Source organism: Osmerus mordax, chromosome 3 (genome assembly GCF_038355195.1).
Source record: "Osmerus mordax isolate fOsmMor3 chromosome 3, fOsmMor3.pri, whole genome shotgun sequence".
Classification (NCBI taxonomy): domain Eukaryota; kingdom Metazoa; phylum Chordata; class Actinopteri; order Osmeriformes; family Osmeridae; genus Osmerus; species Osmerus mordax.
This window is the reverse complement of record NC_090052.1, coordinates 20,520,101-20,544,077: the sequence shown is the minus strand read 5'-3', so window position 1 is coordinate 20,544,077 and position 23,977 is coordinate 20,520,101. Positions and strand designations below refer to the sequence as shown.

General features: G+C 48.8%; 2 protein-coding genes across 4 annotated transcripts; both read right to left on the bottom strand.

Annotated features, from left to right (window-relative positions):
• Window positions 1–472: 472 nt before the first annotated feature.
• Window positions 473–18,410, bottom strand: aclya (ATP citrate lyase a). 3 transcript variants are annotated; one of them, XM_067232783.1, is made up of 30 exons: window positions 18,271–18,410; window positions 16,450–16,619; window positions 14,759–14,881; window positions 12,630–12,692; window positions 12,258–12,448; window positions 11,031–11,110; window positions 9,595–9,725; window positions 8,399–8,517; window positions 7,834–7,970; window positions 7,686–7,747; window positions 7,450–7,567; window positions 7,140–7,291; window positions 6,308–6,401; window positions 5,774–5,803; window positions 5,004–5,145; window positions 4,679–4,847; window positions 4,483–4,587; window positions 4,187–4,383; window positions 4,028–4,109; window positions 3,785–3,895; window positions 3,544–3,671; window positions 3,337–3,430; window positions 2,960–3,114; window positions 2,675–2,825; window positions 2,421–2,564; window positions 2,217–2,330; window positions 2,015–2,097; window positions 1,823–1,899; window positions 1,602–1,707; window positions 473–1,534 (listed from the first exon to the last, which is right to left on the bottom strand). In XM_067232783.1, the coding sequence occupies exons 2-29, from the start codon at window positions 16,606–16,608 to the stop codon at window positions 1,613–1,615; spliced, it is 3,306 nt and encodes a 1,101-aa protein (XP_067088884.1). In that variant the 5' UTR covers window positions 16,609–16,619; window positions 18,271–18,410; the 3' UTR covers window positions 473–1,534; window positions 1,602–1,612. The 3 variants fall into 3 exon arrangements, with proteins under 3 accessions (XP_067088884.1, XP_067088886.1, XP_067088887.1); XM_067232785.1 differs by lacking the exons at window positions 473–1,534; window positions 5,774–5,803 and having other exon boundaries at window positions 1,567–1,707; XM_067232786.1 differs by lacking the exons at window positions 473–1,534; window positions 11,031–11,110; window positions 12,258–12,448; ... (2 more) ...; window positions 16,450–16,619; window positions 18,271–18,410 and adding an exon at window positions 10,242–10,324 and having other exon boundaries at window positions 1,567–1,707.
• A 1,073-nt stretch (window positions 18,411–19,483) lies between these two features.
• Window positions 19,484–23,874, bottom strand: cnp (2',3'-cyclic nucleotide 3' phosphodiesterase). The gene is made up of 4 exons (XM_067233674.1): window positions 23,737–23,874; window positions 21,333–22,892; window positions 21,071–21,198; window positions 19,484–20,909 (listed from the first exon to the last, which is right to left on the bottom strand). The coding sequence occupies exons 2-4, from the start codon at window positions 22,852–22,854 to the stop codon at window positions 20,445–20,447; spliced, it is 2,115 nt and encodes a 704-aa protein (XP_067089775.1). The 5' UTR covers window positions 22,855–22,892; window positions 23,737–23,874; the 3' UTR covers window positions 19,484–20,444.
• Window positions 23,875–23,977: the final 103 nt, after the last annotated feature.

The window sequence follows — 23,977 nt, the reverse complement described above, 5'->3', positions numbered from 1 at the left end:
GTTGCTGTTGCGAAATGTCCCGCCCACTCAACTTTGATGGACAGACTCGCCTTTTTTATACATCCGATTCAAAACCTACTCACAATTTTGTATTCATACGAATGTGAATTCTAATTTAGATTTTTTATTTTGAGGAACTGGCACAATTCAAATCAGTAGGCTATTGATGACAAACACATTGATAAGACTAGAGAAGTAGGCTAACAAACATTATAGCGTTATGCGATTCCAACATGAGTGCCTAAATAAAAGGCAATCCACTGATATGAACTCCCTCATACATCCTCTTGATTCAAGGTTGACAGGACCACACTAAGTGGTAAAAAGTAGAATCGAGTATCTAGATAGTTACATTCAGTATCTAGTTGTGCTATGCTCTGCCATGTACTTCACAGCACAGCCAAGGAAGGAATACATGAAATATAAATACAATTAAAAGAATTATATTTGGTGGAATAAACAGAAAACAAACTTGCTATCTAATGAGTCATTTTTATTTTATTCCTTCACACAGCTCTGAAAAATATATGACATTTTAACAGAAGCACGTTGTACATCACATTGGCTTTTCAACAACATCAAAAATGAATGACAACACAGATGAACACAGAAAAATCCCATTCAAAACAAACTGGCCTACAGATTAGTGAAACTTCTAAGAATTGAAGGATGAGAAAACAACCGTGATGCCCTTTGGGGCAGGCACTCTCCTGCACTGCTTGGTCTTAGGGATCACAAACGACCAACGTGACCAGATGTGCATGTACAGTACATCAAGACAATTATCTATTACATTCTTATAACATTTACTGACTCTGCAGTTAAAACATCTATACATTAATAAATGACGTAACCCAAATTATTAAGCACAAGCTAACGTTATTGCACTATGGCTCACCTCTAATAGCAAGCTTACGGTTTTGATATGGCACCGACAGACACACTCAAGAGAACTGCACAGACACACACATTAGTCTGTGATACACAGACACATGCTCGGTAAACTGAGAGATGACGAGTGGGGCACATATTCAAATACTTCACGGGAATATTAACTTTGACAGCAGCGATGGGAGTAGTAGTGGCAGTGAGTACCAGAATAGGGAGGTTATGTTTCCCAACTGGTCATCTTAGGAGGATGATCTCCCTGATCTCCCCAGCACTGCAGGGTTAGTGTCAACCTGTGAATAAGCTATGTCTTCCTCGCCTCCTGTTACAACAGCTTTATCCTTAAATCTCGAGCAGTCTCAGATTATTACCCACCTGTCAAGAGCTTCACAGTTCTGCAAGCTTTGTTATTATCGGCAGGGTTACAGGATGGTCAATGAACTAGCTAGCTGTTTTTAAAGATTAAAATGGCACCCGGTTAATATGGTAAATTTCACTGTTGAAATGCATGTATTCTAATGATAGTAAAACACCTATGCTACTAATGATGGACTAATAACTCTCTCCCCACATCCTCACACAACATGAGGGTGACAGAGGCAGGGACACAGCAGAGCAGAGGATGAAGGCCGGGGAGAGGGGGCACAGGGGGGCCAGGGGGGCACAGGGGGGCCAGGGGGGCACAGGGGGGCCAGGGGGGCACAGGGGGGCCAGGTCTCTGGTGTTACATGGACATGTGTTCTGGGAGCACATAGGAGATATCATCCCAGGGGTGACGATACAGGCCCTGCTTCAGCCTCTTCTGGTCCAGGTAGTGACCTGGGAGGGAGAGCAGAGAGAGAGAGAGCAGCGTCAGCAGTGCCATATGGAGGTCAAGCCTAACCCCACAGCTTCGAGCTTGGTCAGGGGTCAGGGGTCAAGACTCCTAACTCACCGATGAATCCCATGCTGCGACCCAGGACGAAGATCCCGTTCAGCGCCCCGATCTCCACAAACTCATCTGCCTCATCCCTGTGGGGGAAGCGGACTCACGTCAACAACCAGTGCTACTTTATAGAAGAACACCCGAGACCACACACTCATCATGAGGGTCATAGGAAGTGGGAAGTGTCATGGACGGACTTACCGTGTGAATCCACCACAAGTCCTGAGCAGATCGACGAAGGCCACGCCGATGAAACCGTCCACATTCAGGATCAGGTTGGGTTTCTGAAACGGCAACACGGATATTAAGTGGACAATTAGATTATACGTATTTAATGAATCGACCAGATGGGGCAACAGGGTGAATGATATTCAGAAAAGACGTCCGTTATTGTGAATGTGACCTTGGAGGTGGTGATCTTCTCTACATCCAGGGCATAGTCTAGCAGCTGGGTGGCAGGGAAGTTCTGCTTCACAAAGTCCTTGAGGATCTGGACTCTCATGTCGGGATTGTTGATCTAGATGCAACACAAACACACAGGTATTTTTAAGATAATTTCAGGAAAGGAAAAAAAAAAACTTCTAAAACCAAAACGGCCTGAACTTACTGATTTGACCCTGTGGCCAATGCCCATGATCAGTTTGCCCTCCTTCTTCATCTTGTTGACAAACTCCATGGGCAGCATCCCGCTGTCGAAGGCCTTGCTAAACTGCTTGGCAGCAGCATCCAGAGCGCCTCCAAAGCGATCGCCCTGACAACCAGACGAGAAAAAAGGTCTAAAACACTTTGCACCGCCGCCACATCCTGAGCGTGTGAGGACTAGCGGATGAAGACAACTATGCAGATTAAGGAAGGTCTTACGATGGTGAGTAGACCTGAGGTGAGACTGGAGATGAGGTCTTTCCCAGCGCGGGCACACACAATGGTGTTGTGGGCACCGGACACAGCCGGTCCGTGGTCGGCGGTGACCATCAGACACATCTCAATGAACTGGCAGGCGTACCTAGGCAACCTGGAGACAGGGGTGGAGGGGAGGGATCGACAATCTAAACACAGGGTAGTAACACAGCGTGTGTTTATGGATTGTTGTCATGCGTTTGTAACCGTTGATGTTGAATGTCAGTATTGTGTGACTGGGAGGGTCACCTTCTCTGGAACCAGAGAAGCCCCAAGGTTCCTCCGAGGCCCATCTCCGATTTGAAGACCTCCGTGATGGGCATGCCCGCGTAGATCAGCTCCTGGCCCCTCTCGTCACAGATACTGGTCATGAAGGAGGCCGGCTTACGGATCAGACCCAGCTCCTACAGGGCACAGGAGGAGGGACAGTCACCACAACCTTCCCAGGCAGGGCTCTCCATCTGTTTCAGTTTAACTCAACCCCCAAGCGGTTCACTGCAATTTGCCTCGTATGCATGGCAACGGCAAATATTCAGCTACAGAGCCAAAAGGACATTGTGATTCATCGTTACAGTAACTCATACAGGACATGCGTCGGCCTGCTAATGACTGGTTGGAAGACCCACCCGTGCCCAGGAGTAGTCCATTGGCACAGTGGGAGGAGGCACCTCCATTGCTGGGACGATGACTCCTTTGGCAACAAGGTCATCGTACACTGACCTGCACAGGCGGAAAACAATCATTTACAGGCCAAAACAAGAGTCTGGGAAATGTCTTGTATCATACTTTAAACTTGAGAAGTCGGAACGCTACAGTCGCTAGAGGACACTAACCCAATGAGTTCGCCCAGCTCATCAAAGCTTTTGGGTACAAAGGCTCCAGCCTCCTTCAGGGCTTGGTTCTTTGCCACCGCCGTCTCCGAAGCCTGGTTGGCACAGGCACCAGCATGCCCAAACTGGACCTGGATGAGGAAAAACAGGAAAATGATCCAGTAGACATCTCTCTCCAGCCTGCTCCAGGCCTCCACGTCCCCCAGCCTCGTCACGGCCGCTCCCCCGTGCCACGCCCTCTCACCTCCGAGGAGAACATGGTGGCGCAGGTCCCGATGCACCAGGACACCACAGGCTTGGTGATGCGACCCTGCTTGATGCCCTGGCAGATCTTGTACTCCTCTGTGCCCCCGATCTAACCGGGTTTCCAAATGAGCACATTCGCAGTTAGGAATACCGGGCCGTAGGACGTCAGAAAAATGTAATGGGAATGGAAGGACAAGGCTCTCTTCTCAAAATGTTAGCGTGGGTGATTCAAAAGCCTCACCTCTCCCAGCATGACAATCATCTTCACCCCAGGGGTGTCCTGGTACCTCAGCACGTGGTCTGTGAACACAGAGCCTGGGTATCTGCAGGAGAGACCAGCAGTGAAAACATGTCCACATTCTCTCACACACACACACACGCACACGCACACAATCCTTACCTGTCCCCACCGATGGCCACCCCCTCATAGACGCCGTCGGTGGTGCGGGAGATGATGTTGTTGAGCTCGTTGGACATCCCTCCAGACCGGGACACGTAGGCCACGCTGCCTGGCCGGTAGAGCTTGGAGGCCAGGATGTTGTCCAGCATGCCTCCCGTGTTCCCGATCTTGAAGCACCCAGGCTTGATCCCTCCCACCTGAACATCAACACAGACACTTACTAAAAACGGACGTGGAAAAGAGACACGAAAATGGAATGGCAGAAATCGCAAAGCTGGGGTAGAAAAGTGACCTACTGTTGCCGGGCCAATGATGGTGACACCCTTCTCATCTGCCACCTTAATGATCTTCCTGGTCTGGGCTTCAGGGATGCCCTCGGCTATGATGGCAATGGTGTGGATCTGAGGAGAGAGGTGGGCCGGAGAGGTTGGAAACCTACGACTTCCACCGAATGCCAAAGTACCTTGTGAAGATGGCGTGTGTGGACTTTACCTGTGGGTATTGCATGGTTTCCATGGTGCTGTCGAAGGCAGAGCGCAGCGAGGCGAAGCTGATGAGCACGTCCACCCTGGGGTGCTTCTTCATGGCGTCACCCATGTTCTTGTACACAGGCACCAGGATCTCCTTGTGACCCCAGTAGAACTTCTGCTTGTGATCTCCACTGCAACCCCCACACACACACCGTAAGGATCAGCTAAACACAGGGCCAGACACCCACACGACCACCAAAGCTAACTCTCAACCTTTGTGCAGCTGTGTGGCCTTTTCTGTGTCTACGGGTCACTAAAGTGAAAGCACTGAACAGGAAGTGACCTACGTGAAGGGGTAGACCATGGCAGCCACGGACGGTTCCTCCCTGGAGCAGACGTAGTCAAAGTCCAGCATGCCCTGCACCGCCCGCGTCTGCATGCCCCACACGATGGACTTGGTGTGCTTGCTGAAGAGGGTGGTCGCCTTGACTACAGCAGAACAGGAGGGAGAGGTGGTTTGGACACATGACACAGGACAGGGATTTTCAACACATTTACATTTAGTCATTTAGCAGACGCTCTTATCCAGAGCGACTTACAGTAAGTACAGGGACATTCCCCCGAGGCAAGTAGGGTGAAGTGCCTTGCCCAAGGACACAACGTCAGTTGGCATGACCGGGAATCGAACTGGCAACCTTCGGATTACTAGCCCGACTCCCTCACCGCTCAGCCACCTGACTCCCACACGCACGGGCCGCTTCCAAAGCTTATATAACCCGTCAAGCACAGTAGGGAAGCTTTTGAACTTGATCTCACGGACAAGCTTTTTATTTGAGCCGATGGAACGCGGTACACAACGCCAACAGGACAGACAGAGCAAGCCGTGACGACACAGAGGGGGAAAACCACAGCAAGGGATGACACAGCTAACAGGTTTGAACCGCCAGGGTTTGCAAGACCAGTTCGATAACCGTTCCTCCAATCCAGAATCTGGTGCTAAGATTTACTGATTCATATTCCAAACAGTATTTAAGAGTTTAGATAGGTAGCAGAACATCTCTTCCAAAACCCCAGAAAGGACAGGACTATCCAGGAGCACACAGTCAGAGAAGCCTACCTCCTGTCCTGGATGACGACGTCTCTCTCTCTGTGTTACACCAGCAGACAACAACATACAAAAGCGTTAATGTGGTTAACAAGTTAATGGTTAATAGTGGTTAATAAATGTCCTGAAATTCCCATTGGGATAAGTGCAGTGAACCTGATCTAAATGGGATGTTCATGGGATCCTTTATTTAGTAGCTTTATTCGTTTAAGGCTCAAAAGTTGAGGTTGCTTTAAAAGAATCAGAAGGGATTCGTGTTTGGCCATGCTTGTGTGTGACTAATGCTGATGTGCGGTTCGTTGGCTAGGATTAGTTGTTGACGGTGCAGTCAGGCCTGTCAGTAGCCTTCATGGCCCACAGGGGGAGCTGTGACACACGAGCTGGAGATCACACAAGGCAGTCTGTGTGCTCTAGTAGTGCATCCTGCAAACGTGGCAGTCATCTTACGTAACCGGAGAAACACCGAGTTCTTAGTCGTTATGGTTACCTGTAACTGATTCCCACAACCAGTTGTGAGTGAGAGTGAGTGAATATTAGGGGCTTCACCTGGAGGGGCTCCTGGCTTGGGCTTCTTGGCAGGAGAGGCTCCAGATCCAGGCTTGGTCTCTGAGAAGGAGGCCGTCCTGCTGGATGATGGGGTCTGCGTTGGAGGGGGAGGAGAGAACAGTGTTGTTGACTAATTAGCAGCGTTGAATTCTTGTTTCATTGCTCATCTGAAAAGCACCAAAATGCATGGAGCTCTCGAGCTATTTTCCTTAACTGTACAATGGGGCCTAGTGTTGTAATCCTGCAGCGATGCCTGGGACATACTGGGGGTTTGTGCTTGGGTGACTTCCATGGTTCACTGGGGACTTCTGTCTGGTGTTTAGACAACAGGGAGTGCGTGGTGACACCCCAGATTAAGTACAGAGAGGAGGAATTCAGAGTGTGATCCTTGTTTGGTTGGAATTGGATGGATATTCTACATGGAGTGTATTCCTACCCTGCAGAATGATGCTAAGTCAGAAAGAGCTGTCTCAAACACACACACACACGCATTTCTCTGAAAAGCCGGGCGCAGCACATTCTTAATGGAGCCCTCCAGTCTGCAGCAGAGCACCATTGTGCCCTGGGTGCTATTTAAAACCTCAGCATCACAAAGCCCTGCTCTCCACGACACAGTGACCTGCTGGGGACTGGATGGATGGCCTCAGCCAGGGGCACCACCAGAGCACGGTTAGGACAGAAGAGCAGGTCATGGTGACAGTCATGGTGACAGTGGCACAGCTCTGTTCACTCCTGTATTAAGACGTCAATTAATTCCTAAACTCTGGTCGCCACCTCGTGCATGGCAACACATTCCCTTTTCCGGTCAGACTAAGTGCACCCTGTGACCTACGGATGCACTGCCGCTGGAGAGCAGGAAGTTGGCAGTGTGGGCGGCAACAGGAGGCTGGTTGGGGATTGGTCGGTGGCCCAACGCCATGCCGACGATGGCAGTCATGTGAGTCTCTGTGCCGAAGACATGGATGGGGATGCCAGTGGTCTTACCTGAGGAAACATGGAGGAGAAGGTCAATGTTCACACAAACAGGACACACATTTGCACCATTCCTCAACGACAATAATCCTAATTCACCCAAAAAGCATCCATCTGAATAAAAAGATAAACAGGGATGAACAGCGGACTATTTTTAGGGGGGTGCTTACCCACTTCTCCCATCACTCTAAGGCCCTCTTGGTAGTTCGGTCCACCACGGCGGACAAAAATCATGACCTCATGCTCCTTTAACGGGCCTTGGTAGTCCCGAATGGCTCTGACAATGCCCTAATGAAGAGAGGTGGAGAGGGAAGACAAGAGACAACTTTAGTTTTCATCTCAAATACGATAAAATGTCCTGTATGAGGTGGCCCAGTGGCCGGGCTGACTACATCACGACACCCACCTTAAACGTGGCCGCCACATTGGTGAAGTTGGCGATGCTCCCTCCAATGATCAGGACCTTTCCTGTAAACGAGAACACAGCGCGTTCACAACACAGAACGCACCGCCGTTGGACCGTCTGACCTCGAGACTCGAGTCGTGTGTGTTACCGTCGGGGTGCTTCTCGCGGGTCATCAGGGAGAGGATGGTCTTGGCGTAGTCGTAGGTCTGCTGCTCACTGGGAGCTCCAGAATACTCCCCGTAATTAGCCAGCTCGTCCACCCCGCCCAGGTCACAGATGGTGTCACTGTGGAGAAGGATCCCATTGGTCAAAAACCGAACATTTCTATAAATCAGTAAACACAACATATTCCCTTCGAGGAACTCAAAACAAGAACACTGTCGAAACAGTGCATACCAACACACACTCTTCTGCTTAGTCAGTACACTGAGGCATTCATTAGTCACAGCAGGTGCACTCTGGCGCAACACGCTCTACGTCCCTGACAGCCGGGGAAACCGAAGAGGCGCCAGTCAGACTCTCATTAAGACGACATTGTTAGAGAATCTAATTTAACTCTCGGCTGAACAAGCAGCGTCTGGCCAGGATCATCACGGGAGCACTCTCCCTCGTGTTCTACCTGATCATCCAGTCCTGTAGCTTTGGAGCCACATGTGGCTACAACAGGGAAATCATCTCAGTTTAAGGCAAAGGGACGCCATTGGCTCGTCTACCTGTAGACCACGGAAGCCCCTCCTCCTGCCACCATGGTCCAGATTCTTCCGCGGGGGTTGAGCAGGGTGAGTTTGAGACTGGCCCCACTCTTGGCGTCCAGGTCAGCGATGTAGGCCTCCTGTGGGGGACATGGGGAAGGTCAGTCTGAGGTTAAGGATCTCTTCACTGCTGCGGTCTAATCAGTTTAGACCCTGGTTTGAGCACCACTCGCGATGCTGTGCACCTAATTAGGCTTCCCGTCATTGACAGGGGAGGAACAGAAGTTATGTATAGCTGAGGCCTGAACACGGAAGTCAACAGGTTCAAGTCCTCCACGTTCATTCAGGCAGCCATCCTCGCATGTTCCATCTCCCTCATGTTGCATACTTCTAAAACACGGCACACGTTACACTACCAAGACAAGCTGGTTGCCCAGCAGCGCTTGTGACAGCGGAGCCCAGCTGGAGACCCAGAGTAAACGCATCCAATCAAATCCACCCCCCCACCCCTCAGCCGCCTAATTAGAGTGGCCCGTCTGCTAGCGTCTGTCTAAAACTGGCTCAGTCCAGCGCCAGGCAGACAGCGACAAAGAAGCACATATAAAAACTGTCTAAACGCAAAACACTTGTAGCAAATCTCTACTTCGCATTAATGAGGAGTAACCTAGAGGACGTCCCGGGGTGTGTTCCTTCTCCCTTCTCAAAAGCTCGCTCCAGGGTCACCATGGAAACAAGGCGCCACCTCAGGATGAGTCATGGCTGGCTGATTAATGGCCGAGCCAGCCCCTCCCCTTCTTAAAATCAGTGCCCCACGGTGCAGCTGGGACAGGAGAAACTGCCGGAGGACCAGGGAAACGAAAGCCCTCATATTCCCTAGTACACATACTGACGTGTCAATTAGCAAACAGGATGAAGGAAGAAGGAAGTTAGTCAGCGAGTCAAAGCTGCAAGAGAAAGAAGAGCAACCACCGGTATTCAGAGTTTGTTTCCACGTGTTGTTGCTTGAGAGGGCATCTGTTGTCTCTGTGGACTCTAATTTGATGAAGGCAAATTGCCTGCATGACTCATAACTAATCTGTAATACCTCCACGTTATCTTTGACAACTTCTTAGAATCTGCCCTCAATGTCCTACTTCCTTCAATATCCCTATCAACAGACAGATGATCCATGACTGGGACGTATCCAGCAGTGGTGTGCTCCCTGCTGCAGCCCTCACCTCGGGGTAGGCCTCCCTGCCGAAGGGGGGGGGGAACTCCACCTCTCCCCACTTGGCCTTACAGAGGTAGTCAGCCGTGGCGTCGATCTTGGCCGCCATGTCAAGCACAAACACGCCATCCTTGGTGACAACTGGGGAGAGAGAGAGAGAGAGAGAGAGAGAGAGAGAGAGAGAGAGAGAGAGAGAGAGAGACAGAGAGACAGAGAGACAGAGAGACAGAGAGACAGAGAGACAGAGAGACAGAGAGACAGAGACAGAGACAGAGAGACAGAGAGAGAGAGAGAGAGAGAGAGAGAGAGACGAGAGAGAGAGAGAGAGAGAGAGAGAGAGAGAGAGAGAGAGAGAGAGAGAGAGAGAGAGAGAGAGAGAGAGAGAGAGAGAGAGAGAGACAGAGAGACAGAGAAGAGACAGAGAGAGACAGAGAGACAGAGAGAGAGAGAGAGAGAGAGAGAGAGAGACAGAGAGAGAGAGAGAGGAGAGAGAGAGAGAGAGAGAGAGAGAGAGACAGTGAGAGAGAGGCAGATGAGCTGGTCTGCGACAGAGAGGTTCAGCGCAGAGACGGCAGGAGACCACATGAACGAGCCACAGTGGGGTTCAGCGCAGCACGGCCAGGAACCACATGTACTTATTGATATTTGCTAACTCACTTGGCTCAGACGGTAATCTAATCATGGCCTCCTCTCCATCTGTGACATCCACCGCATTAACATCTTTCAGCCAATGGCTTTACTTCAGATATAGATATGCAGGGCTGGTAGGAATGCAAAGAATGTAATGCCAGTGTTTTCATTATCAATGCATGTTCGCGAGTGTTCATTTGTGAGTATGTGCGAGAGCTTGTTTCCCCAGACACCCCCCGTCTCCGGCAGGGATGAACCGAAATAGAAGAGAGGGAAGTGAAGAGCCCCAAACCCGCCGCTAGGGGGCGTCCTAACCTCCCCACTCCCTTTGGGGGAGGCAGGAGGGCCGCTAGGGGGTGTCCTAACCTCCCCACTCCCTTTGGGGGAGGCAGGAGGGCCGGGAGGGGGTGGTCGGGGGAGGGGAGGAGACACATCAAAGAGGAGAGGGGGCGGTCTCAGTAGCCCCAACCCGTTCCACAGGAACAGATGCCACTGGGCATACACGGGTGCCCAATTACTCCATTATAAACACACAGCACACTCATCAAACAGCAGGACTATTAATTATTGAACCTTTTCCTCTCTCAGCATTAGAATATGTTGCAACGAACTTCTGCAGTGGCTCCATCGCCACAGGATGTCGGTTGTTAAACTTTCTTTCTGATCTTATTCCAAATGTCTTGATCTTATGACAAAATGATTGGTCCGTGCTGGAAGGCTCGTGTTTGAATTTGGGAACAGCGACTTTGAGCATCCTGTTTGGGTGCTTGTGGTGGAGTGCAGCAGGACTGGGGCCGGGAGAGTGAGAGCACCTACCCACTGGGTTGATTTCCAGGTAGGTGAAGTACAAGTCTTCATACAGGTTGAAGAGTCCAACCACAAAGCTGGCCAAAACCCTGCAGGAAAGACAGGAAAGACAACTCACATGTAAAATGACCTTATGCTGTATTCTCCTCCGCAGCAGTTATCAATGTATAACTAGCAAGATTAGTTCGACTGTGACCGCTTCCAGATGTTCCAAAGAAGCATATTTATGTCTCCCAGTAGTTCCTCCTAGACAGTGAGTCACACGTCACACTCCTGCAGAAAGAACACTCAGCATAAAAACATCCGTTAAGGGAAGGAGGAGGGAGGACAAGTATGGAGGAGAGACAGCACTCTAGCTTCCTTAACAGAACCTGTAAATTAACTGCCAAACAGACAGCTTGCTACCAAGGAAGAAATCTTGAATTTACTCCTGCCTGCTCCTGTCAAAACAGAGATGAAGTGTGTGTGTGTGGGGGGGGGGGGGGGGGGGGGCAGTATTTCTTCCTCGCCCCTGCCTGTCAGTGTTGCAGGCAGCCCTGCTGCCCCATGACCATGTCAGTCTCCTGTCAGGAGAGCTGCTTTAGCAGACAGGAGCCCACTGGCCAACCCAGAGTGACTCAGCAAAGCCTGACAGGCCCAGCCCCCCCCCTCCCCCTCCTCCTGTTCTGGATCCACACCCAGGAGGGGGGAAGGAGGGGCTTTGGCCCGAACAGGGGTGGAGGAGAGCCATCTTCCTCAATGTCAGCCAAGACAGGGGAGTCGAGCCACAGACCCCCACCCTGCCGTGAGAGGGGGGCCGCCGGGGAGAAAGGGAGGGGTGCCACTGTGTTAGACCCATCAAAATAAAACGGCAGGCCCTGGGGACGTGCTTAGAATGGGACAGAGGGGGGAGGAGGGGGTGATGGAAAGAAAGGCGAGCGGGTGGAGGGAGTTTGTCATTTGTCTAATGGAACTCAGGCCATCATTCAACCCCCCCTCTAGCTCTCTCCCCGCCTCCCAACCCCCAGCTTAACTGTATTATCTGAAAATGCCTGGCCATCTCTTTCCTCTCCTCCCTCTGTCATCCGCACTTTGTGGCGCTAGTCTTTCCTTTCCAGCCTGACCCACGCCCAGGACCAGTCCCGTCTCCCGGCCCCCCCTGTCGCTAGGCCTCGAAAGAGAGGTCGACCTCCCCCGAAAGCCCCTGTCGCCGTATCTGCCGATACCGTCAGAGTGCCTTTCTCGCTCTCCACTCACGCTCTCCTGTCGGCCGGGACGTGGCTCAGGAGCTGTTTCTTCACCGCGTCCTCGCTGATCTTCTCGTCCACGCCCACCAGCAGTTTCTGGGCCTTGGCGTCCACGTCGCCCACGTCCACGCCCCCCTCGTGGTGGAACAGCACGTAGTCGCCCTCCCGGGTGGCGTAGATGCACACGTAGAACTCCTCCTCCTGACGGCCGCACACAGAGCAGACAAAAGGTCAAACCCACTGGAGACAGCCAGACCTGACGTGGTCTAGGAAGGTCTACTGAAGGCGTTGCACTGTATTGCGGCTGGTGGTTGAATGCAACACGGCTGGGAAACCTGTTTGTGAACAGGTTTGTATCAAGAGACGGAGTGATTTAGCGTACCTGCTTGTGAGCAACGAACGGCTCAATGAGGAAGTTCTTCAGAACACCCTTGGCTTTTCCCACCTGAAAAACAAACGACAAGGAATTGCTTAGGGACTGAAATGTCTTTAGCTGATAATTTTGTAATGTGTGTGTGTGTGTGTGTGTGTAGTGACCTGGATGAGCAAGAAGTCGGTTTGAATTCACATGAGAGATACAGTCTATGATACGGCTATATAAATAAATATAAAATACAGCTATGGAACAGCGCCGAGCCAGTGTAGTTCAGACTGTAGTGTCTGGAGGATCCATCTTAATGCAACAGTGCCCTTGTTTACAGGTCCGCCCTCAGGACTGATGTGGAGAGGAGGATGGAGTGGGAGGGGAGCAGTGTGTAAAAAGCATTGGAGAGAGGCATGAACGGACAGGAATCAGAGCCAGAACGACAATAGCGAGAGTGGCAATAGAACAAAAAGCCCACTAAGCCAGTCAGGAGAAATTGTCAACAGAGGTGACGTCGGAGAAAAGAAGAACAAACAGGTTTTGTGAGACCTAGTTCGGAGCAGGACTCGCCAAAATACGACAACAGAAAGCTTGTCCTGAAAAGTCTCAAAGTGACATTGTCAAAATATCAAATTCTCGCACACAGCATTTAAGCTGTATAGAGACTAGGTCCTCTGAGACTTGAATTCAAATGGAAATGGTTGAAAAAAGAGAGAGTAAAGTGGCTGCCATGTACTGCTGCAGGCAAGCCCCGCCCCCCCCCAAAAGCCCGCTCATTTGGGCTGGCTGTCACAGCGCTAGCTCTAAAAGGCCACTAGGCGTAAAATAACCAGGGACTGCCAAGGAAAGAAGTAAGACAGAAAGAAAATGAGAAGGGGGGAGAAGGTTGACATTTCAGAGAGAGGGATGTAAAAAGAAAGGGCCAGTGAATGGAGAAAACAGGTCATGTGACTGAACCCCTTCGAGAGGCGGAGGCCAATTTAGAAATAAACGAGGTGGCACTTCTACAGCCTCCTAGACGGGATGTGGAAGAGATAGAAATCTGCTGTGCAATGTACGCAATTAACTATAATATGACATCACTGATGAAATATTAGTCAAACTGCTGAATAATTAACAAATTATATAAAATGGGGGTAAGGCTGTCAAAAAAAAGATACATTCCATTGGTGTAACACCTCAACCCTGACTTCATCGATATGCTTAGACACATGACCACAACTCTGGTTCCACCCAATGACTACAAGGACAGCCAGAAGCTAGAGAGCTGTACATCTTCAATGGATATGGGCACAGGATTACACATAAATCACTATAAAAGAGTAAGAGGCAGAGGAGAGAGAGAGAAGTGGATCTGCCAAACTAGATCGCTGGTGTCTGACCCCTTCCTCAAACTAGCTAACAGTCTCTTTCAGATACATAACACACACGACAGATGAACTGCAACACTCTCACACAGTCACCTAAACTGCGGTTTGTATTTAGATTGTAAAATTGCCGGTCCCATCTGCGAAAGCTACAATTTACAACAATAACACTAAATGTTGAGGAAAACACCAGTGGCATTATCAATTCAGTCTCATTAATAAGCCACGACAGCCACAGACGTTTTTATGGAACGTCTAGTGAGAGATAGATCCAAGCTCTCTCCCACATAGGCTAATGGTTTATGAAGCCACACACACACACACACACACACACACACACACACACACACACACACACACACACACACACACACACACACACACACACACACACACACACACACACACACACACACACACACACACACACACACACACACACACACACACACACACACACACACACACACACACATCTACTGCACCGTGATGGTTGTACCGAAACAAATGTTGTTTACTCCCTAGAAGCTTCCTGCCACGGCTGAGTGGCCTGATTGACTAGGACCTGACTGAAAACTCCTCAGCAATCTGTGCTGAGCTGTTAGAAAATGTTGGGGAAAAAATACCAAAAAGATACAAAACGAGGTAAGAGGGAGACAGTAGAAAGTCTTGTTGCAGGTAGGGTGGAAGTGCTAAAAGTGTATTAAGTGGAGACCGTGTGTGTGTGTGTGTGTGTGTTAGTACACGTGTGAATGATGAGTTGGTGGATCGCTGACTCACTGTGGTCTCTCTCATGAGTCGGGTCTTCAGCCAGTCTCTGACGCCATTCAGGTCCAGATTGACGCCCACCAGGCCCAGCTTGCCCCGCCTCTTGATCAGCTGATCGGGCTTCACCACCAGCCTCTGAAAGTCACAAAGACAACATGGCCGAACGGTTAGCATGACATCATCATCTCCCCACTCGCAGACAAAGGTACCTATAAAAGGTCAGACAGTAGACATAAATGATCCTGTAGAGGCCGTTTTCAGATAGGGTTCATGGTGAGGGACAGACGGGTGATTTAATATGATCTTATTTGTTTCTTCCACATCTGGACCCTAGCCTGTGATCTTTCAGGAGGGTCTCCACCACCACCGCCGGGACACCTCATTCCTCCTCCCAACCCCGTTACCTCCCAGAAGTGAGTCACCTACAGAGGGAGACTTATGAGATGGGAGCCCATTAGAATCTGGGGGCCTGCCAGAGAGCCCAGGGTGAAAGTTAATGCTATTTCCTAATCAATCCTGTTCCAGCTCCTGTATCTGTCTGTATCTGCGCCTGTGTCTGCCCTCCACCTCCTCCACTCGCCCCTCCCATACCTCTCTGCTAATATAACCTCCCAGCACACAGAAAGAAAGCGTCAGACAAAGAGGAGAGAGATGTAGATCAATGTGGAATTCTCCTCCTTTAATATGTAATATACGAGGTCTACAAGAGTCTGTAGATTCCAGTATATATCCACGCGTACATACACTATGCAGGATTCAAATACATATGCATCTACAGTACTTCTTTTCAGTGTGAAGCTTTAAGAGCTGGAGGAGATGGGGCTGCTGGCCACAACCAGAGCTAACAAGCGCCAAGAGACCACTCTCCCACTAAGTAATTGCTCCTGTTAAAAATGAGGATAATTTCAAACAAGCCACAGTGGGAGGAGCTCTTCCGATGATGGCCTTTTATGATTATCGAAAATGAAGCAGCTCATCGTGCCCTTGAAATGTTGGGGCGCTGTCATGTACTGCCCACTGATTTTTTTTCTTCTTTTTTCTAAGCCCTGTTCTTGTGAGGAACCGGTGAGGGGCCACCCTCTGGTGGGTCTTATGAGGGGGCACCCTCTGGTGGGTCTTATGAGGGGGCACCCTCTGGTGGGTCTTACGAGGGGGCACCCTCTGATGGGTCTTATGAGGGGCCACCCTCTGGTGGGTCTTACGAGGGGGCACCCTCTGATGGGTCTTATGAGGGGGCACCCTCTGATGGGTCTTATGAGGGGCCACCCTCTGGTGGGTCTTATGAGGGGGCACCCTCTGATGGGTCTTATGAGGGGGCACCCTCTGGTGGGTCTTATGAGGGGGCACCCTCTGGTGGGTCTTACGAGGGGGCACCCTCTGGTGGGTCTTACGAGGGGGCACCCTCTGATGGGTCTTATGAGGGGGCACCCTCTGGTGGGTCTTATGAGGGGGCACCCTCTGGTGGGTCTTATGAGGGGGCACCCTCTGGTGGGTCTTATGAGGGGGCACCCTCTGGTGGGTCTTACGAGGGGGCACCCTCTGGTGGGTCTTATGAGGGGGCACCCTCTGGTGGGTCTTATGAGGGGGCACCCTCTGGTGGGTCTTATGAGGGGGCACCCTCTGATGGGTCTTATGAGGGGGCACCCTCTGGTGGGTCTTACGAGGGGGCACCCTCTGATGGGTCTTGTGAGGGGGCACCTTACCTCTGTGAGCAGCCAGGGGTGGTCCTGTGCCAGCCGGTCAAAGTCCGTCTCAGGAGTCACGTTGGCATAGCGGAAGCGATTCTGGACAGCTGCTGATGTACAGATGTACTTGTACAGGAACTCCTTCCCTGTCTGTTCGGAGATGGCTTTGGCCGACATGGCAGCTCAGACTAGACAGAGACAGAGAGATAAGGTCAATTGTATCTCGCTCTCCTTGTCCCTGGATCGGTCCACCCATATCATAGAATCAGTAAGAGCTATAGAATTACACCAAAATGCAGACTCTGATTTATTTTTGCTCTGTTATCTCTTCTGTCGGCTCTAATTTGGTGGCTGTGATAGAAGTGACCTGTCCTGACAGTGACGCTACCGCTAACCTGATTAGCCCAGCTGTCCAAATTCAGGACCTGCCCACTAATGGGCTCTCTAATTAAATAATCTCTGGTTAAATAATCAAACTGCTGTGGGATCTTTTTGAAAAAAACATAGCCTACAATATAAATTTTGCTACACAGGTTGTGTTAGATTAACATTACATCATTGTGGCCTTTCTCTTATGCCCTGCCAGCACAACAGTGTCATCTACACGACTGGTTAACCTAAGGTGATATGTAAACTGAGGTAAAAGGCTTCCTGTCCCCACCACACAAACACACGAACACACACACACACCTTATCGTACGGCTTCGCAAAGGGGAGATTTTAGTGGACATTGGATTTCAGCCTATATAGTTTCACAACATACCATTTTTGCCATGTGCCCTTCCCCCCAACCCTCCCCCAGTAAGGTGGGGAAACACTTCCAGTATTGATCTAGCCTTGGCTTCCAGCTACACTCACCAAGGCAAAGCTTATCACTGCTTTTACCTCAGACCAGTGCATACCAATGACGAGAGCTCAGAGGGACTCTTAGAGGGCTGCCATTGCACTTACTCTGTCCTGTATAAGAACTCTTGAAACTAACTGGAAAGGACTAGTGTTTCTTATGCAACCTTGCAGTGATGGAGAACTCAGCTCACTGTCTGCTTCATTAAGTAAAACGCCGTAATATGGGTTCCGTGTTTGCTCTTAGCTGTAGCCCTGGCAGCGTCTGATCATGTGGATTAACCAGGAGATGTTGGAAGTATTTTGAGTATTGATCATATTTTGAGTATTGATCATGCTCCTTAGTCACCACATAGCTGTCTCCTAGCCAATAAAACACAGTTAACAGGAGGAGCCAATTCAGACCCAAACACTATGGCCCATCCATCCCTTTCATTTCTGCTAGAGAGTTGTCAGAACTGTGATTTATCACCGCTCCATACTAAATACTGGGTTCAGCTCACAGGTGATCAATATTTTTGTATCAGTAACACAAGGAAAGGAAAGATTGGCAACATTTGCAGGTAGAATGAAACACATGTGGGTGTACATACTTAAAACACATTGTTATAATTTATCTGGAATACTAAGGAATCTAATATTCATGAGAAAAAATACCTTGCTTTTATTGTATGACCATTTTAGCAAATACCCTGAGTGTATAATAATACATAAGGCATATAAATATTGAGATTTTCAGTGTTCCAATATTATTTTGTAGATTTGTACAGCAATAAGGAATAATACGATTCATTCGTCAGATACTATAGGCTTATTTGTATTACCAGTTTAACTAGTTATATCCGCTCGCATCCTTTTACTAACATTCCACTGTCACTTTCACTGCCTCTCCTGCACAAATGCACTCACACACGAACATCATAAACTTGTTCAACTGGCTGTGCTCAATACTCAATTTCACCAGATTGAAAATAAAACTAGAAAAATTTATCATACCTTAACAATTTCGTCAAACTGAGGACTCCTGGGCTTCTGCTGTTTTAACCGTTCAGTTTATTGTGTAATTCAGACGCTTTGTCGTTGTCAGCGTACACTTGCTCACTTGTGTCTCGTCTTCCCTCTCCACTCACGGCTTATGTCGGCAGATCGACCTGGCTCATATCTGGTGCCATCCGGTTGGCTAGCGTCAGCCTACGTTCCACGGAGATCACGCCCACCACCGGTTAACAAAAGATATCTTAGTACGATTGTGCACATTGACTGGTTACCGCTGTCTGTACGGAACACGTTGTAACCAATCCGATCCCTTGGTTTGTATGCTCATAATAATAAAAGTTAGTTAAGCCACAAAATATGCATTGTGTTTCTTGGCCTTGACCGTTTAGATATCCAAAAATTTGCACCAGAGCCGCATTTGCTTCCCAACTGTACAAAGCTAATAAACAGTCTAATAGCATTGAAACTATTGAGATGATTGGAAGCACTGTTACCAATATTTCTTACGGATTTGGCATAATTCCAATATGTGTTCCAATACATTTGGCAAGAACCAATCGGATGACTGTTGCAAAAATCCATGTGGCAATACAGAAGGTGCAATGCAGTGGTGCAACCAAGGGAGCAGAAGATGATCCACCACAATTAATAATAATAATTAAATCAGACTGCTTTCCCAGGATTAAGTGTAATAAAGGGATGGTTATGAACATAGTTGGGGTTTGTCAATATGCAGTCTAAGCTGTCTCCAACATTAAAAAATGTGTAACAAACAGGATATATGGCACGAGGAAATGAAGATGTTAGTCATTTGTATATATATTGTAGATTTTCCATACAGCTCAGATATGCAGCTATGTCCGTAACAGTTGTAAATTGTAACAGTTCCAAATAAGTTGTAGGGTGCCATCTGCTGGAATATATACATTTAGTCATTTAGCAGACGCTCTTATCCAGAGCGACTTACAGTAAGTACAGGGACATTCCCGAGGCAAGTAGGGTGAAGTGCCTTGCCCAAGGACACAACGTCAGTTGTGCCATGCCCGGGAATCGAACAGGCAACCTTCGGATTACTAGCCCGATTCCCTCACCGCTCAGCCACCTGACTCCCGAGTCACCTGACTCCGAGCCACCTGCTCAGCCACCTGACTCCCGAGTCAGATGGCTGAGCATATACACTTACATCTAGTAGGAAAATACACCAAACAAGCAATTTTGAGCGAAGCATATTTTATTAAGTGTACAAAAAACAAGTGCAAAAATAGTGAAATAGTGACTCGTAACCGCTACATACACATGGCGTTGCTCTAAGTAACCTACACATCGCTCACTGATAGTGATATGTTGAAATGTGATGAAGAAAGTTTGGTTCAAACAGTAGTGGGATCGTTCCATGGTGCAGTCTGGAAGGACACAAAGATTGCAAAATGTGGACTTGGACTCTCACCAGTAACACAAGTACCAGCTGATGAAAAAGTACAGATTCCATCAGCACTCTCCCTTTCATAACTGCATCCATGTGTAAAAAACATTTGCTAACTATGCTTGACATTTTCAAACCTGCACATAACACTAAGCACACACCTTTTGCCCATGAGCTACAATTTGTTCATTCAACAGACACGCAAAGACATGCACAAACACTCAAGTGGCTAACTCACAACTAAACCACAGTAAACTGACCAGCGTCACAAGACATCACTGCAAAGGCTATGTGGCAGCTTTTCAATACATTTGATAGGAGCAGATATACGGTAAAATCCAGCATGCAATGACATCCAACTTCCTCAATCACACCATATGGAAATGATCATCTAAATGCAAATGGGTATATATATCTAGAAACACTGCCAAAAGCAAGTTATTATAGTGAAGTGAAGCAGTCCCTTGGTCACAGCTGTAATTGAACCAAAAAAACTGACTTCGTAAATGTGGCTCCTAAATGCATGACAAAAACACTGAACAGGGATATGAGCTGGACCCAACTGTAGTCTAAAGGCCTCGTGGTTTGTGTGATGCAACGCAAGAGAAAAGGCACAAAGCTCGTGGATTTAGGGTGGGGCATAAAAACACACCACCAGAATCCCAAACATAGCAAACACCCTCCCACCCACTGGGTCAAAACACTATTACACCAGTCATCCCACACATCATTTCAACCCTTTTCCCCCCATTTAGAGGATGGTGCACTTTGGCTTCTTTTTCTTTTCAGACTCCTTTTTGGCTGGGTCGACCTTCTTGGGACCATACAAGCTCGTGAAACAAGCGTGAGCAGAAACGGGCTCCCTCAGACTAAGCAGCCATCTGCCTTTGCCATAGTATGCCAGAGAGCCCAGTTCCATCTCCACCAGCTCCTCCTGTTCCTGTAGTGCCAAGATCTCCAGAAGGTCGAGCCCTGTCTGAACTGGCTCCACATCCTCTGCGCAACCCAGGGTGATGTGGGCACGGCTGCCGAGGGGCAGAGGTGCAGGGGGAGGAACGCCGGACTCTGCCGCCGCCGCCGCCGCCTCAACCTCATCAGCTGGCCACAGCACCAGCTGATTCTCAGTGAGAGAAACCCGTGCACCAACCGTGCGAGGCGTGACAAAGAGGGCGCTTAGAGACAGTTCAGATGCAGAGCCATAAAACTCCTTCACAGCCTGCAGAGAGAATTTGAGATTAACAGATACCAGGAAACAACAGATAGGAGGGGGGGGAGAAAATTATAATTATAATACAAAAGAAATACTGATCGAACCATGTCATGTAAATCTATCAATAACACCAGTAGGTTCCATTGGCATGGTCAATTCAGACTTACCGGTTTCTCTGCATATTCCCTAGCTCCTTCTGCCTTGCCATAGTCACAAAATTTGGTAGTGCAATGAAGGGGTCCTTTGGGCTGGAAATACTGTTCAAGGTCCACCTCCTTTTCAGCCTCACCCGTGACTGTAACAAAAAAAAAGACAGCTTAGTCTCACAAAACATGTAAAAAGCGTTTCTAATATGAGCCGATTCTACGACACCTCTCGATCCCTGACCACTTCCACTGCACCAAGCGTCTAGTTACTGAGCCTACTCACAGTCAGTCAAGTGCTTCTTGAAGGCCTCGAGTGTGTCCAAGGTCTTCAGGAAGTCCATGGCAGTGCACCTGACCTTGTCCTGGATACCGTGGAAAAGGAACCAGCCAAAGAACAAGGGCAGGGCTGTCTCCTTATATGGCTCCATCATCGCCTGAATCTGGGCCTCCTCTAAACCACGACGAGACTTCTTGGCCAGCTGTGCAAAATCGCTGTTCCACTCAGTGCGGGGCTCCAGAAATATGGGCACCAGCCGATGCTGCTCTGCCAGCTCTCCCAGAAGGACCAACTGATCATGGGTATGGTTGGTGTCATCTACCACCACCACCACAGAAGCAGCTGGTCCTGCACTGCAGCACACCACCACAGCTTCTTCCAGTGCCTTGTACGCAGATGCTTCTGGGCTCTCTGGTTTCACTCCATGGTCATCAGCACAGCACACAGTGCAGAGATCCTTGTAGCTATCAGCGATAGCTTGTGCGAGGAGACTCTTCCCACTGCCGGGCAGGCCTCTAAGGATAATAAGGGTGCGGGAGGTGCGCAAGGTAGCCATGGTCTGCTTTTCCTGCAGCAGGGCAAAGGATAGAGATCCAGGTGCAGGAACAGGCTCTTCCCCCTGTGATATCTGTACAACTTGCTGCTCCAATTTCTTACTCTCTACTGTCATCTCCACTGCTACCACCTCCACCGTTACAGTCTCAGTTTCTTCTGGCTTCTCAACGTCCACTCCCTTCACGGTCACATCTTCAGATTGTGCTGGTTTCTTTGTCACCTCCTCCTTTATTGGGCTCTCTGCCATGACGTCCTCTTCAGTCTCTTTTGGTTTCTCTGCTTCTACATTCACAGCCTTTGCTTCCAACTGTGGCTCGGCCTCTACCTCATGAACTACTTCTGCCTGCGCCGCCTTTACGACTTCTGGCTTTGTCTGAATATCTGGTTCCACTGCCATCACCATCTGGACATCTGCCCGTTTGTCAGATTGCTCTGGCACTTTGTCTTGGCAAAGCTGTTTGACATCCTCCGGTTTCTGTGACTCAGGCAAAACTGGCTCCGATAGTTGAACCACCACTGGATGGCTTGCCGCCAGTGGTTCATCCAATGGGAGAGCTTCTAGGGTTTTCTCTGGCAAGTTCTGGATGTTCTCTGGTTCCATGTGTGAAACTGGATCCAGAACTTTCTCCACTGATCTGCCTACTTCAATTTTTTCTGGTTCAGCCACCTTCTCAGATTCCACCAATTTGTCAGTACACTCATCAGTTGACTGGTTTGCCACCATTTGGATTTTCTTACTTTCTTCAGCCGATTCTGTCACTGCAGTTGTCATGTCATCAACTTTTCCATTCACTGTTTCATTGGCATTTAGAGGCAGCTGTTCAGTTTCCTGAACTGTGACTGGCAGTTTCTCAGGGTCGCTGTGTTCCCCATGTAACTCTAACTTTGATGCTGGCACTGTTTCTGTTGCAGTTTTCAGCTGATCCTGAGTCTCAGGTGCAAGGTCCAATACTTTGGTCTGTTCAACATCCATGTTTTGGTTCCTCCTTGTTGGGGCGATGAACCATGTACCTTATAATACAAACAATGACGTTTAGTCTCATTTCTTTTTGTATGAATTAGTCTTAATTTCTGGTTTGTTTATATTGGACTTTACTATATTGGGGTCACACTCAAAGTACTATACAATTAAGTCAGGTTACTTCTTAGGCAAAACATTTATCTATTTTACAGCAGCTCAATATTTCACCACGAGGCAAAAAAAGTAGGCCTAATGAAGTTGATACAATCGTAATATTGTGCATTCACTGGCGGGGTGGGAAAAGAACACCTGCTACCGATGATAGCCTCAGCTAGCCCTTTGTTTGGCGAGTCGGACAACCTGGTTGAACTACGCACTTAAAATTAAATCAACACGAGGAACAATGATTGTTTATGCGTGAAAAAAAAATGAAAAAAAGAACTGCTTCTGAGAAACGCATATGACGCAATGCAATAAAAAAAAAAGAGCATGGTCATCCTGTGGGAGACAAGACAAGTTATTGAAAGACATGTGGCATGCAGTATGCGATTAATATGGTTATGAAAGTGGATATTCATTTTAGTACAAGCGTACTAAACGTGTCTAATGTCGTGGCTATCCAGTGCTATAATGTAACAATGAAACGATGGACTGGGAGTGGCAGCGACCACGCTAGACAACAAATGAGCGTGGCATTGTCCTTCACCCGTGGAAATGCAGACATTTCTATAATATAAACTATCGGTACCCATGTCAACGTAGACGATTGTAGATACAACTTTAAATTAAGTTTGAAATGCATGACAAATTGGTAATGACAATAAATTAAATCTTAAAACGAATGAACAAAAAATGCATAGTCCCAAGTTTACTTTGAGAAACAGTATACTTTACCAAGTCCGTTATCCTGCCAAGAATGAGCGAAGTGATTCCCCTTGATTACAACTCGATTCGCACAATAAGTATGCTATGCCAGCGCAGCGCTGAGAAATATGCCCTGCACACAGGAAACAAAACGGAAACTAAGGGCTCTTGAGCACGCGCAAGGTTTAGATGAGGGTGGAGTATGAGTGGGCTACACTCCCGATTGCGCGTCCTCGACAACCACGGAGACTTATATAGGGCCAGACCATGT